Here is a 14,509-nt window from a genome sequence, read left to right as displayed (position 1 = left end):
TCATATTACATTTGATTGCTGTTTAAACTCGGTTTAGCTGTTTCCAATATGGGCATGTCAAGGATGTAAAATGGCTGCTCATCTTTCTTCACTCATTATTTTCATTTACCTCACTGTAAACCAAAACTTTTTTCTCTTTAACCTCTCTCTCATACAAATAGAAGAAAACACACATACTTTTCTCTTTTTTTGCAAACTAAACTGTAATACGACAACGTGTCTCTTCCATGCAGACTATCAAACAGATCTCAGAGCCAAGTCTTTGTAGACAATCTATCTTTCCCATGCCCAAAATGTTAAAGAAGAATAAATAAGCCCATTTTGGTTTCTTCATTTATTATTGCATTCATTTGTGCTGTCCTATAAATCTACTGTTTGCCAGATTGCCAATCTGCCCAATTAGAAAGTCTCCAAGTGCAACTGAATGTCCATGGCTCCTTCAGCTTGCACTGTGCTCCAGGGTTGTGGTTTGGGTTATGAGCTGCTTTTCTTCTGTATCCTCAAATTAACTTGCGTGGTGGTGGACATACTTCTCAGCTATGATTGCTGGAGCCCCCAAAGCCTTCTTTATTCTGTCAACGCCTGGGGAGAAGGGAACTGTTGGAATACTCAGTTTTCAAGAGCATTTCATTGCTATAAAAACTGCAATGCTGCAATGCCCTGATAGAAGGATCAAAGAACAATTTCCCTTGGACAGAACATTCAACATACTGCTCATTAAAAATATGGTTTAATTGCTCAGTGCCTTCCACTCACAGTCACATTGCACACACTGAACAAGACTATGCAGTGCTAAGCACAATACATCACAGGGTCTAAGACTGGCTGTATCTCCCAACAGTCTGACATTTGAAATCTTGACTCTCGCTGTGCCTTAACTTCAGGAAAACCCCAGTGCAGTGCAACAGCCCCCGTTGGCCCCTATAGCCACAAGCCGAATGGGATGAACACTGGACAGGACCCCAGTCCATCACAATGGGCGGACAGCCACACACTCACACCAGAGCCAATTTTCCCAATTAACCTATTCGGATGTCTTTAGACTGTGGGAGGAAGCAGAAGCACCCAGGGAAAACCCACACAAACACAGAGGAGAATATACAGTACAAAATCCACACAGGGGTCCGGAAAAGACCACAGCACTGCAAAGCAGCAATGCTAACTACAGTACTGCCATACTGCCTCAAGGGTTTTAATATACAGCATTGTGCATTTAGTTACCCATAAATCTAGAAAAAGACTAGGGTGCAATTGGTAAAATCTCAGGTAAAGATACAATGGAGATGGAAAATGAGTACATAAATCAAGGTGGTATTACAGTACTTACCTATCTTAATGTTTTCAACTGTGTCCGAAAAGACCACTCTAAACCAACCAGGCTCACAAGAGCTGAAGACCTGTCCAGGGCTAATGAACACTTTCTCATGAATCAGCCTCCACCACAAGTCCATCTCTGCCTCAAAGGACTGTTCCTTTAAGAACGATCTCAGATCAGCCCAAACAAAGAAGCCAGCAGAGCTTTTAAGAACTGAGACGCCAATGTCTTGCAGTCCTTTCACTAGAATTGCCCTGGACTCCAAGAGTCGCCTTCTGTTGGAGGGCAGAAATGTTGTGTTTATCCAGTCTAGATTAAAAAAAACACATGGAGGTTTGCATTCATATACTGTACGTTAACCAGTAACAAGAACCATAAAAAACAAGGGTTAAAAAATAAAGAAAACTTTGGTGATAGACAACACCATTGGTAGCACTAAACCATGCCTTATACTGAAGTTGTCTTAGTTTTTAGTCGAGTGCTACAGTGACAGATTGACTTGATCATTTTTAATATTTATGTTTTAAATAACATACCAATTACCATAACAGAACACTCACCTATTAAAGTGCAGTTTTTTGCCATGTTTTTTTAGAACTAAGTAGATGACATTGCGATTATTCAGCATTTCTCTTTAAGCTTTATGTACTATATATCTTATATACTCAAAACTGCTCTCTGTTTTTTTTACTATTTTAGAAAATGTTTGTTTCACTGGATTTCAGAATTGACCTGCAAATACAGAGAACAGGGCAACTGATACCACGTCGAATCACAGGTGTTGGAATAAACATAAATTTAAAAATATCAGTGAGACTTTTGGGGGAGATGTTAAGTCATTAATTCTAACCTCCCTATCAGCGATTTTCATTTAAGAGAAACAAAAAGTTCAACATATGTGTCCACATGCAAAAATCAATGCCTCCATTTTGACTTGTAAGACGAAGTAGCAATTATACTAATTATAATTAATAATTGCTTACACTTATATACCGCTTTTCTGGACACTCCACTCAAAGCGCTTTACAGGTAATGGGGACCCCCCTCCACCACCAGTGTGCAGCCCCACCTGGATGATGTGATGGCAGCCATAGTGCATCAGAACGCTCACCACACACCAGCTCTCAGTGGGGAGGAGAGCAGAGTAATGAAGCCAATTCAGAGATGGGGATTATTAGGAGGCCATGGTTGGGAAGGGCCAATGGGAAATGATGGTCAGATAAAGTTGATCTGAAGAGAAAGGAGGCTCTGAGAGTGAGGAAGGGGGCAAGACGGCTGCTCGGCACCTCTGTCCTGAAGAAGGTGGGTAAGCAGCTGCTGGGTCGGGCCAGCGCAGCTGTGAAAACTAGCCAACCGGATCAGAGCCCTGCGCACCTCCTGGTTCCTGGTGTGGACAGTTCCCACCCGAAGCCCAGCCAGTGCAAAATCCTGCGGCACAGAAACCGCACAACACAGATCGGATCAGCCTGCGCTATTAACCCACCGCCCAGAGTATAAGCCTGGCAGGCATCTGTCCATCCTTACTTTGCTAAATCCCCACAGCACGTGTGTTCGCTCTGGATCAGGTAGGCTGAAAGAAAAGGAAACGTACTGTAAACGGTGACATGAGCAGTGCTTCTGCTGTCCTCTCTGGTGTGTCACGTCGTCTCCTGTACATATCTTATTACACGCCGGCTCCCAGACCTGCAGCTGAGGGTCACATGCACTCTGGCTCATTGCTTCACCCCGCCTAAACATGCTCATGAAAGTTACCTGAATTAGTGCTGCCTGCGCACGAGTGGAAAACAAATGAAAAAATGTAAAAGAGACACTTACTGGCTCAGGAGAGCTGAGCTGGAATTGAACTGGGTCCTTCAGGACAGGAGCTAATAATAATAATTATAATTGCTTACACTTACATAGCGCTTTTCTGGACACTCCACTCAAAGTGCTTTACAGGTAATGGGGACTCCCCTACACCACCACCAATGTGCAGCATCCACCAGTTAAGACCTGTTATGTGCTTCGGGCTTACCCTGTATTTTGTCAAGTTGGCTATTAGGCCAGAAAACAGGCTTAAATATTTTTAAAGCTAAAAAGCAGAGAGAGAAGGGTAGGAGCTGAAAGCTACAATGACTAAAGGTTTGAATGGTTCTTTGATGTTTTTTTTTACAAAATGTCATCACAGTTTCCCTGTGTAAACTGCAAAATTCAATCGTCATAGGTGTCTATTAACAGGTGGTAATAATAATACAATTATAATTTTAAAATACAGAAATCAGAATTTCCCAACACAATTCTCTTTGCGTGATTGGAATTATGCAGAGTTATGACATCCACCAAAGCAGTATACTGTTCTATTCTTGAAAAAAGTTGGGGTTTTTTACCTTTCGAAGCTATGAATGCTTGTGAAGGCTTTTCCATCATATACTGATAACATGTATATCTCATCAACAATTACATGTAGCTTATACCTGCGAGCAAGCAGAAGGAAACAGCAAAATTATGTTTTTTTACATTTTTTATTCTCCTTATTAATATATCAATACTTTTTATTCATTTATGAATCCAACTTTTAAAATCAATCTATTTTCTATTGTAGTTATAAACCACACACATTTTATCAAGATTATACCTTCTTTCTAAAACATCATGAGAAAGCTGTACATTTTGTAATTATGAGCTTCCTAATTGAAATCCACTGAAAAGCTGTAACTAGTAAATCCTTTCAGTAATTTCAGAAGTCAAGAAAGTTGTAACTGGAAGATACAGACAACAGATGGCAGGCATGACCTGTGTTTTGAAATTAATTTATTTTCTTTAATGGCGTTATAGTTCTTGCTGTCTGATCTACTATAAATGACAGATGATATATTAGAAGCTGTACCATTAGAACAAACACGATCTTCTCAGAAAATGCTGTGCTTCCATCATGCTTTTCTTTTAGATGAGTTATTTTAAGAAGCTAAAGGTGTTGGACCTCTGACCTGTGTGCAAACTCCAGGCAGTCCATCAGTACTTCAGCTGGGTAAACCACCCCTAAAGGATTGTGAGGGTTCGTCAGGATTAAACCTCTGACTCTGATGCCCTGAGAAAGACAGGGAGCCAACATAGGAAAACGGCATGATGAAACGCTCCGCACAGCCTTGTCAAGGTTACACTGCCACAGTTCCAAACTGGCCAATCGGTCAAAACGGCAAAAACACAGAAGCAATCTAAAAAGGCACTGATTACCTTCTTTGTGGCCTCAGACATGGCATCTTCTAGCTTATCGACTGCCAGCATGAGTGGATATCCTGTACCTCTGGAAATCTGCAATGCAATTCACAAATACAGCTTGCAACCAGAGTCCTGCTTGCCAGGCCACAGTGCGTTATACAGTATATCTGGCTAACCTTACTGTCCAGTGGAACAGGAACTGGGTTCACTTCTCCATACAGCCACGTGTATGTAGCTATACCCCCATAGTAAGGTGAGGGAATCAGGTAGCCATCTAAACAAAAAAAACGGGAGAATTTCCAAGGATTCTGTGAGGTCCAGGCTGGCAGTATAAGAACTGTGTATTGTTCTCTGCCAGTGTATCGCACACCTACCTCCAGGCTCCATCAACACAGTGGTCAGGGCAGCAAGAGCAGAGGTGCACCCATTAAGGACAACAATCTGCAAAAACAATTCCCACAGGTCACACAAAATCAAACTTGCCACAAAGCTGATACACTGGACAGGGCTATCAAGAGTCAAGTTAATTGTGGCCTGAGAAATGATACCCAACACCCCGATTTATGTAGTGTATATGAATGCACATCAGCATAGGGACAGACAGATCACAGCAGGATTTCAGACTCCAGTCTTCAACACTATAGGCAAGAGAGTTAGTTACTGTACCTAACATAGCCAGTAGCTATATCACCCTGCAACTCACAACTGGCGACCCACTGGAGCTGTGAGCCTGCTCAGTACCTGGATGGGAGACCTCCTGGGGAAAAACTAAGATTGCAGCTGGAAGCTGTGTTAGTGGGGCCAGTAGGGGACGCTCATCCTACAGTACAGTCTGTGTGGGTCCTAATGCCCCAGACACTATGATGCAAAAAGGTGCCGTCCTTCAGATGAGACGCAAAACCAAGGTCCTGGCTCTCTGTGGTCATTGAAAATCCCAGGGCGTTTCTCGAAAAGAGTAGGGGTGTCCTGGCATCCTGGCCAAAGTTCCTCATTGGCCCTTAACAATCATGGCCTCCTAATAAGCCCCATCTCCGAACTGGCTTCATCACTCTCCTCCAGTTTTCTGACTGGAGCGGCCAGAAAAGTGCTGTATAAATGTAAGGAATTATTAATATCATCATTATTTTATTAATATAATAATAATAAATAATAATAATAATAATAATAATAATAATAATAATAATAATAATAATAATAATAGGACCTGTTTAAATAGATAAGGGGAAAAATGAATATGTAAATGTAGCAGAAATAGGTAGGTACTTTGTTAATCCCATGCGGGAAATCCAAGATAGAACAAAGCTAGATAGAAATTCAAAATAGAAAAAATGTCGTGATTTCCCTCACATGCTTCAACAAAGAATCCTTAACAGTAAACAGGAAAATCAAATGTTCTTACATGCTCGGGGTTTAGTGGAGTCGGAGCTCTGCAATATTCGGTGAGAAAGTCTGCCGTCTCTTCCCGGAAACTGAAGAGCGGAACGCAGTAAAGAGAATAAATGAAACAGACATACAGTACATAGCAGGCCAGCATGTACCCCACAGAAGAAAGTGTTCTTAAAGTGAAATGGAAACAACTGCACCATCAACAAATACGAACATAATCAAACAGGCTTTTAAAGAATTGGATATACAATAATATTACCCAATACGTTATCAATAAACCCTTAATTAAAACGGCTTTCTGACACAAGCTGCATTTTGCCATATATTCCAATCCATAAACTGGGGAAAAAGAAGGGAACTTGTACAGATAACATGCTAATCGGGCCTTTTCTCTTCAATGCTCGGAAGCACAAACTCGAGAAAACACAAGTGTTTTTTTTTTTTTTTACCACGTACATTGAATGTATTATGTAGATACACAAGTAAAACTCTCTCCGATGGTGACCCCCCCAGTCTCGGTACAGATTTGCCAGGTGACCCCTCCTCGGCCCTGTCTCGGGGTTGCAGGATTTAGGAGGCAGGCAATGAGTTTCAGCAAGTGGTAACACCCGGGACACCAGCCCACTTGCCGAACAATATGATTGATTAAGCACAATCACACTTTTTATGAGCTTATAATTGTTTTGAAGAAACGTTATTTTAGAACCGCATTCTTTTAAAGAATTGTATACATTGCGGTAATAAAGTTAATTTTCTTAAAATGTCTTACGGCGGGCTGCTCGATTGCGGGCTAACAACTGCTGTCACTTTGCTTTGAATAAGCGGGGCAACTTCTAAAAAAAAGAAAACGTTAACAGGCGACATCAGAAAAAATCTGTAAATAAAATAAGAGTTGGTGTTTGGGTGGAACCGTTCAGTTACCTTTTATTTTAAAAGAAATATTTTAAAATCATGGCAATTTGGGTAAATCTTAGGCAGTTTGTTGCAGCTTTTCTGGTAAATTAACTGTAAAGATTATGGGGGAAAGAAGGAAACGCAGCCGATGCATTTTTCATGTATACCATTCAAATGATAAAAAAATTGAGAGAATTCTGTCGTGGGGATGTAACATGAAATACCACGCCTCGGACTGGGCGTCGCCTTCGAGTTTCTATTTTTTTGCCGTTTGGCTTCTATCTGTGACACATTTCGTGGACATCTAATCTAATCTTCTGGTCTGCTTATGGTGCTCTAGTCGGACATTGTGGTGTACAAGTGCAGTCCTACAGAATCTACTGCAAAAAAAACCTAGATCGACAAATGTACCACATGCAAGAAAAAAAAACAGACGATAGTCAAAAAGGGTTTTTTTATTTGATCTTTTCCAAATGAAGTGTTTCTGTCTAATCACTACTTACCGTGACTTTTTTTTTTACAGTAAGTACAGTTACAGCTGTCGTGTTACAGCTACAGTTATAGCACATAACACGAACTACTAAAAGAAACAAAATAAACCTGCTCGTCTCGTTTACCGGACAGGACGGGACTTCTCCGCAGTTACACATCTGGTATAACACAGCCTCCAAGGAGGTATACGTCCGCCAAAGGGAAACAGATCCAGCCAGCAAATCTCCATACATCATAACAGCAATGTAATCAGTGTGATCTTACCCACGCAGCCCCTGTAGGTCAGAATACTGCAGCAATTCTGGCGTCAGGCAGTTCGCTTGAGCCCTAGACAGCTAAAAGTCGAAAGCAAAACTTTTGGTCATGCGTGCGTTCACCGGAGCTCTTTGATAGGAGCACTTATTATTATTTGAATCACAATGACAACTGTTGCAAGTATTGCTAGCTCAATATACAGCATATAGCGCCGTCCCGACTTTAGACGTAGCTTGTGCAGGACCTGTGCTGTTCATTCGCTCTTCTCCGCCGTGGTCTCTGGGGCTCCCTCTAGAGGAACCTCTAGCAACAACACCTCTGAATGCTAAAGAGTCGTCTCGATCGCGATATACTGTACTGCTGAGTACTTCGAGACGTGCGACAGAAAGAAATTATCTGCAACGACAGACAGTCACCGCCCATGGCTGGTGAAGACAAGGGACCGATCACTCACCTTGCTTTGGATAAACAATATTCAAGCTGAATTTATAAAAAAATATATTCTAGATTTCAAGACAATGCTGTATTTTACATCTGTATGCATAAATCTAGAAGTATTTTAGGCATGTGTATTTTTTGCATAGGAAAGTATATTATGTGGCCGAAGTTTACAATGTTTAAAGCAACATCAACACCTGGAAGGATATCCGCAGAAACAGTGTCTCCTGTTTAGACTACTCTAGAAAACCTTTTTTCTAACCTAATTTCTGTTGCCACTAAGGATCTCAGTACCCTTTCTGTGATGAAAATTATGGACAAGACCTTAGAACCATGGTAAGGCTCAGCACTGTTGAACTGCAAATGTCAGCAGGGCATTCTGTGTCGGTGTTGCAACACAGAGACCTCGTGTTAGACGACAGAGTGTCTAACATCATGATTATGTAATGCTGAATTCCTTCGAATTTAGTCTGCCACAACAACAGCTTCATTTATACTGTATATTCTTTGTGAGCTTTGGGGGATATATTGGAAGACAGAAAATATTTTTTTTGCAAAGAATCGTTTACTCTTGGCTTTGAATTTTCTTAAAACATTTTAAGAACATTAAAACTGACATTACATAAGCATAAAAACGTTTTGTTTAAATGCAAAGTGAAAAACATCTCTTTAAAATTTAAACTTACCACAAATACATGCATATAAGGAAGATAAACATTAAATCTTTTTCTCGTTAACCTTAAACTCTTAGCCATGTTGTAGATAACATTTTATACATTTAAATCAGGCAAACATCACAAAATTCAGAATGCATATTATACATATTCAGGACTATTCATCTTAAAGCCATACTTGTAGTAAAAGACTGGACTACTTATTGCATCTCTAGGTTTTTATTTAATGATTACATCTCCATTTTAAAAAGTTTACCATCTCTGATTATATACAGATTTTGAGCTACAGAAGCCTTCAATAAATGCTGCACATAAAAACAAACTGCAGGAATTTTAAATTAGAAGAAAAAGCAGGACACTTACTCTTTCTTCAAGAATATCATAGCATAATTTGTTTTCACTGTTACCAAAGTTCAGAATTCCCTGAAAGAGACATCACTTCAAATAAATGGAAGAAATTAATATCGCATTTGATCTTGTCAGACCTCTCTTTTCCTACAGGCCTCACGCTTTTGCTTTTTTTGCTTAAAAACATTTTTTTTTAATTTGATTTCAATCCAAATATCTTATAGATGTATCTTATTAAATTAAAACCAAAGCCTACATTTACTTGCATGTAAAAATGCTTATGTTATAGACAGTAGTCAAAATTAAAATAACAAAGGCATTTTATTTTTTTTCATCACACCTGTACAGCAACAAGATTCTACTTTACGTTACCTGAGGATTGTTTTCTTTGTTGAAGGGATCTTTAATGTACATGTCAAAACCAGTCCTATGGACTCCCCTGTATGCCGCAATACGTGCTCCACGAGACGACAAATTGCTCTCCATGACAGAATTGAAGGTGACGACCACAGAGTGATACAATACGTACAAAATAAGAAACGTAGCACTGAACTCGGTTGACACCGACTGCAGCATTAAAAACTGAAGAACTGTGCACTTTACAGACAACAAGAAGTTCAAGAAGAGCCAGTTACCCAACCCCTAGGTTAGACACCTAAGGAAGTGCCTAACGTGACAAAACGAGGATTTTTTCTTTCTCCTAGCGCCTTACTTGACAAAACGAGGAATTTTTCTTTCTTCTAGCCCAGTGGTTCTCAAACTTTTTGGACCAAGTACCACCCCTGATCAAACCAAAGCATCCAAGTACCACCTCCAAGTCATCTTCTCATAGGAAACCCCAGAAATTCTCAATGACCAACATGTGCTCGCCTGTCACACACTAACACACACATATAATACATATTATAATAATAAACTTTATTTGATATAGCGCCTTTAAAGGTGGCTTCTCAAAGCCCTTTACAGAAAAAAAAACCAAGAACAACACCAAATAAACAATAAAAAGGCACCATTTCAGTGAGAGGGGTGAGCCTGTTTAGTCGAGCAAAGCAGATGTGAATTCATTTTTTGAGCCTTGATACTTGATACAATTCACAACAGAGTCTAACAGAGTCTTTAAATCGTCAGGCATTTTCTTGACGGCAAAGGTCTCGCGGTGGATGTTGCAATGTGTCGCTTCATTTCTGGAGCAACCTCTCTAATTCGTGCAACTACTGTACACCGCTGTGTCGGCTTGTCATCGCTCTAGCACCGTCTGTACAAACTCCGACACATTTTATCCAGTGGAGGCCATTCTCTTCGATAAATTCATTCAGAAACTGAAATATGTGCTCTCCTGTAGTTCCTGTTGGTAGCGGTTTACAGAACCGAAAGTCCTCACGGGACATGCTCTCAAACTCATATCTAACGTAAACGAGCGAATTGGCCAAATCGACTACAGACTCATCTAATTGCAGTGAAAAACATCTGCTCATCTTAACGCGCGCTATCATCCGCCATTTCAATAATTCTATGAGTGACTGTGTCTTTCAGAGGGGGCAGCAGGTCGAGCTGTTTAGCAGCTTTTTCTCCACACATAATACGTGTGTTAGCTCTTTTGCCAGGGGCAAAAAAGGTTCTTCAAACATTGTGTTTGTGTTTTGTCTTACCTGCTTTAGCAATCCGCAAGCTTGTATTTTTCCCCGTTACCGTTTCAGGAGTCCGTCTCAGAAGTTAAAAGAAGTTTTTATTTCATGTGCATGGGAGCGAAACACAGAGACGCTCGGTGTACTTTTCTCAAATTAACCTAGAACAGTTCTTAAATATGTTTCTGTTCTCTATTACGCTTTCCTGTGCTCACAAGATTACCAGCGTTCGTAGCACGCATTTCTACGCATTCCTGTGTTTACAACTCCAAAATTGTTCCAAAATCACGCACATTCTCCTACCTCTCTGTTTGCTGGAGATACGTTTTTTTAAATACAATTGGTCACTTACAGTGCGTTCATAGCACGCATTCCCATAGAATGGTACAGAATTAAATTGTAGCTGTGTCCACTCCAGTGTTAGGGCGCGCTGTATCTCAGTACGTGAGCTGCGTATTCGACACGTATTAAAATAGAAAATATGAAAACCCGTCCCGATTTTTCAGCGCACACAACAAAGTTCCAGGGTCATATGATGTACCAGCTCGCGTACCACAGTTTGAGAACCACTGCTCTAGGCAGTGTGTAAATGAATGCCCCTTCCTCATTTCATGCTCACTAACACGAGGGCTTGGTTAATTGAGGTTTAGAGACGCGGTTTGTGTTTGCACGCACGATCGGCATACTGCATGTACTGTACTCGTCACAAACTGGTTCTGCAGTCCGTGTTGGGTGTTGGGTTTTGTAGTAGTACACCCTACGAGAAGCGGGAAGAACGGAATGAGGCGAGAGGCGTAGTACGGGGGAAACACACAGGGTGTGTTGAATGGTGCACTAAAGTGAACCATGAGAGTTCGTGAGAAAGTGAACGGGGAAACAAACAGCAGCACCCCAATCCGAGCAGGTCTAAAACAGGGCCGGGGCACAGTCCACGAGTCCATGTCCGAAAGACGTGACAGGGTTAAAATCGCCGAAAGGGGAGGTCCTCCAGACCCCCGGCTCAGAAGCGATAAATGTCGGGGGTGAGACCTCTGCCCCTCAGGTTCCCGGCCGTGGCGCGACCTGGTGCAAGGCACACCTGGAACACATATGGACAATCACAGGGAACTATTGACAGGAGTACACGGAGCGCACTCTAGGGGTGGGATATCGACCGTGACGCGGGACTATGCAGTGCTCACCAACAGCGGCACCGCTGACCTCGCACAAGGTGTGGACCGAGCATGGAACAATTGCCGTAATTAATGAATTAATTATGAATAACAGTTTATGCATGCACATAATATCGACAAATACTGAGCAGGGAGGCATTTAACGTGCTAGTGGTAGGTCTAAAAAGTGCAAACTTTACCTTGTTTAAGTGAACCTTAAGTAATGGAAACCCGAATTCAGACATTGTCCCTTCTATCCCTTGCAGACTTTATAGAGAGGGATATAAAACCAATATCGTGTTTTTAATGGACCCCAGCAGGTTAATGATGGCGCACCACGAAGATAGAGTCGTAATGTATAACAGTGATAGGAGGACGGTACAAATAGCAGATCAAAGGGTTCAGGGATAAGACATTTCGGACCAGGCATGTACTGTATTACATGCCGAATACTTTGACGGTTTCATTGTACAGTACATTTTATCTCCCAATTTTCCGGGTAAGTTTGCCCAGCCACGGTCCGGTGAATTAAGGACATTTTAACTTGTTATATTCCGAATCCTTGTTTTCAGCACTTTTATTGTTTAGTTCGGACAGGGTAGTGGAGTGTAACGAGATTACGTACGTGAAAAAAAATGCTGGTGTGTTATTGTAAGCCTGCCGGGGCGATATTGTTTTTAATGTTATTAATCCGCTTGCCATGCATTGTGATGTACTGTAGACGTGCACTACATTGCTGAGGTGAAAATACACAAATATGCATTAACTTCACTAATGTTTATTTATTGATAATCATTCCTTTAAAGGCAGTTTGAGTTGCCTGTGTAAAGCTGTGGTTATCAGGTCTGCTGGGTTTTGCTCCAGCCTGCTTCTCGATAACAAGCTCATTGATTTAATTTATTATTTGCGACGGGCGCGTACATTCTCTTCAGCTTTGAAAAGGGTTTATGGGGGTTGTTGAGCCAGTTCCTGACTTTCTCTCATTCAGGTGCGCGGAAATGTAATGTATCCGCTTCATGCCTTAAACACCGTGGTTCTCAATCCTGACACCCGAGGCCTGTTTTTCTTCTCAGTTCTCGGTTATTTTATTTTGTATGTGAAATAAAATCCCGAATTCGTGACTAGAAACAAAATGCAAATACAGTCGACTCGCGGTTTAGGAATTTTGAGTAGCGCGTAAAGCCAATTTCGCGTCAAGTCAAATTTTACCATATAACCCCCCCCCCACTAACCTCTGAGGGTAATACAAAATATTACATATAAGTGTAAAAACAGTACATAAAGTAAATGAGGTGACTATAGAGGCTTATGAACCCGCTTTCGTAGGCGTGTTTGACGAATTGTTCAGAGAATAAAGCATTTTTGTTTCAATATTGCTTATTTTCAACTGAAACAACTTCAATAAGCTTCAATAATCTAAGGTGAGTTGGATGGTGACAGCAGGTGTGCAAGTGTTTGACAAGCAAGATCATTCTCACCCGTGTCTCTTCGTCATTAGGTGCTCAGCTATAAAGAGCTTATGAGCCAGTAATAACGAAGCTAATGATTAAGTTTAAGACAAAATGCAGAGTTCTATATGTTGAAGGCGTTGGTAATATTCTTTAGCCTAGGGTATTTTTTAAACCAGAGCAGAGAAAAGCTTCTACAAGTGAGTAGAGATGAATTACAATTAGCCCCGGAGTTGAAACAACCAGGACAAAGACTAACAATTTTGCAGCGATGAAGGTTCCTCCCTCAGAGCTGCTGCCCGGTGTACCTACACACCGGCTGGTTTCTTTTCAGTTGAATGCTTTAATGAAACAAATCTTTAATTCAACTACCAGGTTGAACGGTTAGAACCTTTGCTTTTTTTTTTTTGGACACTGAATTTGGAGATTTTTAAGTTACTTAAATTTTTAAAAGGCAACCTGGCTTGAATCATTTTGTAGTTTCGAGTATATCAGTATTTGTGTAATAAGTTATACAGCCTATCAGTGATTTATCATTTTGTATTTGATTTCACCACACTATGTATACAGGTATTTATTATCTCCCTTTGAAAGATCAGTACTTGTTTTGATTTCATATATACAATATATATAATAAAGCTATACTGAAACAGAAATGACCATGACCAGGACTGGGTATAGCATAAGCTACCTAGGCATTAACTCTGTAACCATTGACCTAGTCAAGCTGTTGAAGTCGATATCCTGGCCAAATGACCTTGTCTTACTTGAAACACTACTCACACATGTGTACTGAAACTACTGTATCTCCGTCAACAGAAATGTGCCCAGATCTATTGCTAGATGCAGTCCTTAATGCAGCTGACTTAATCCTTCAGAACTGAATGGTGTCCAATAGCCTGTATTTTTCCCCTCACAATAATAGCCTACAGGTGACCCACAGGTGTGTAGAGAAATTTAAGCGGTTTCAATAGAAACCTTGATGCTGTGTTTGTAAAGGATAATAATGGCTATTGTATTACTGGATTTGTTTTTTAACAAATAATGTATACACCAAGCATTTGTTGCTGTAGTATTTTGAGGAAACAGGTTAAACGACTTGAAATTTAAATCTGCATGCTATACTGGACTGTAGGTATACAATGAGTTGTTGCTAATCTAATACCACTGTTGCTCCCTCAAATTACATTTGAAATATTTTTTCAGCTACATTCTAGGCTAGTGTTACACCAGATTTTGATTACCTCTACCATTAATGAATGCAAAACATAGAATGATTTGTATT

The 14,509-nt window shown here is 40.6% G+C and overlaps 1 protein-coding gene across 1 annotated transcript; it reads right to left on the bottom strand.

Moving 5' to 3' along the window:
• Positions 1-319: 319 nt before the first annotated feature.
• Positions 320-10,670, bottom strand: LOC102687290 (1-aminocyclopropane-1-carboxylate synthase-like protein 1). The gene is made up of 13 exons (XM_069194772.1): positions 10,650-10,670; positions 9,016-9,075; positions 7,550-7,620; positions 5,913-5,982; positions 4,888-4,954; positions 4,690-4,787; positions 4,529-4,606; positions 4,282-4,382; positions 3,682-3,768; positions 2,840-2,885; positions 2,602-2,743; positions 1,328-1,624; positions 320-582 (listed from the first exon to the last, which is right to left on the bottom strand). The coding sequence occupies exons 5-13, from the start codon at positions 4,898-4,900 to the stop codon at positions 506-508; spliced, it is 939 nt and encodes a 312-aa protein (XP_069050873.1). The 5' UTR covers positions 4,901-4,954; positions 5,913-5,982; positions 7,550-7,620; positions 9,016-9,075; positions 10,650-10,670; the 3' UTR covers positions 320-505.
• Between the last annotated feature and the right edge of the window lie 3,839 nt (positions 10,671-14,509).

This window comes from Lepisosteus oculatus, chromosome 10 (assembly GCF_040954835.1).
Source record: "Lepisosteus oculatus isolate fLepOcu1 chromosome 10, fLepOcu1.hap2, whole genome shotgun sequence".
In the NCBI taxonomy this organism is placed as follows: Eukaryota; Metazoa; Chordata; class Actinopteri; order Semionotiformes; family Lepisosteidae; genus Lepisosteus; species Lepisosteus oculatus.
Note: the sequence above shows the minus strand (reverse complement) of the source record. Positions and strands in the feature narration are given on the sequence as shown.

Coding starts and splice junctions, on each gene's coding strand:
- LOC102687290 (XM_069194772.1), bottom strand. Junction 3,769..4,281: donor TGCCTGGAGTTTGCACACAG/GTCAGAGGTCCA, acceptor GCTTGCTCGCAG/GTATAAGCTACATGTAATTG. Junction 2,744..2,839: donor TGCTGTGGGGATTTAGCAAA/GTAAGGATGGAC, acceptor TCTGTGCCGCAG/GATTTTGCACTGGCTGGGCT.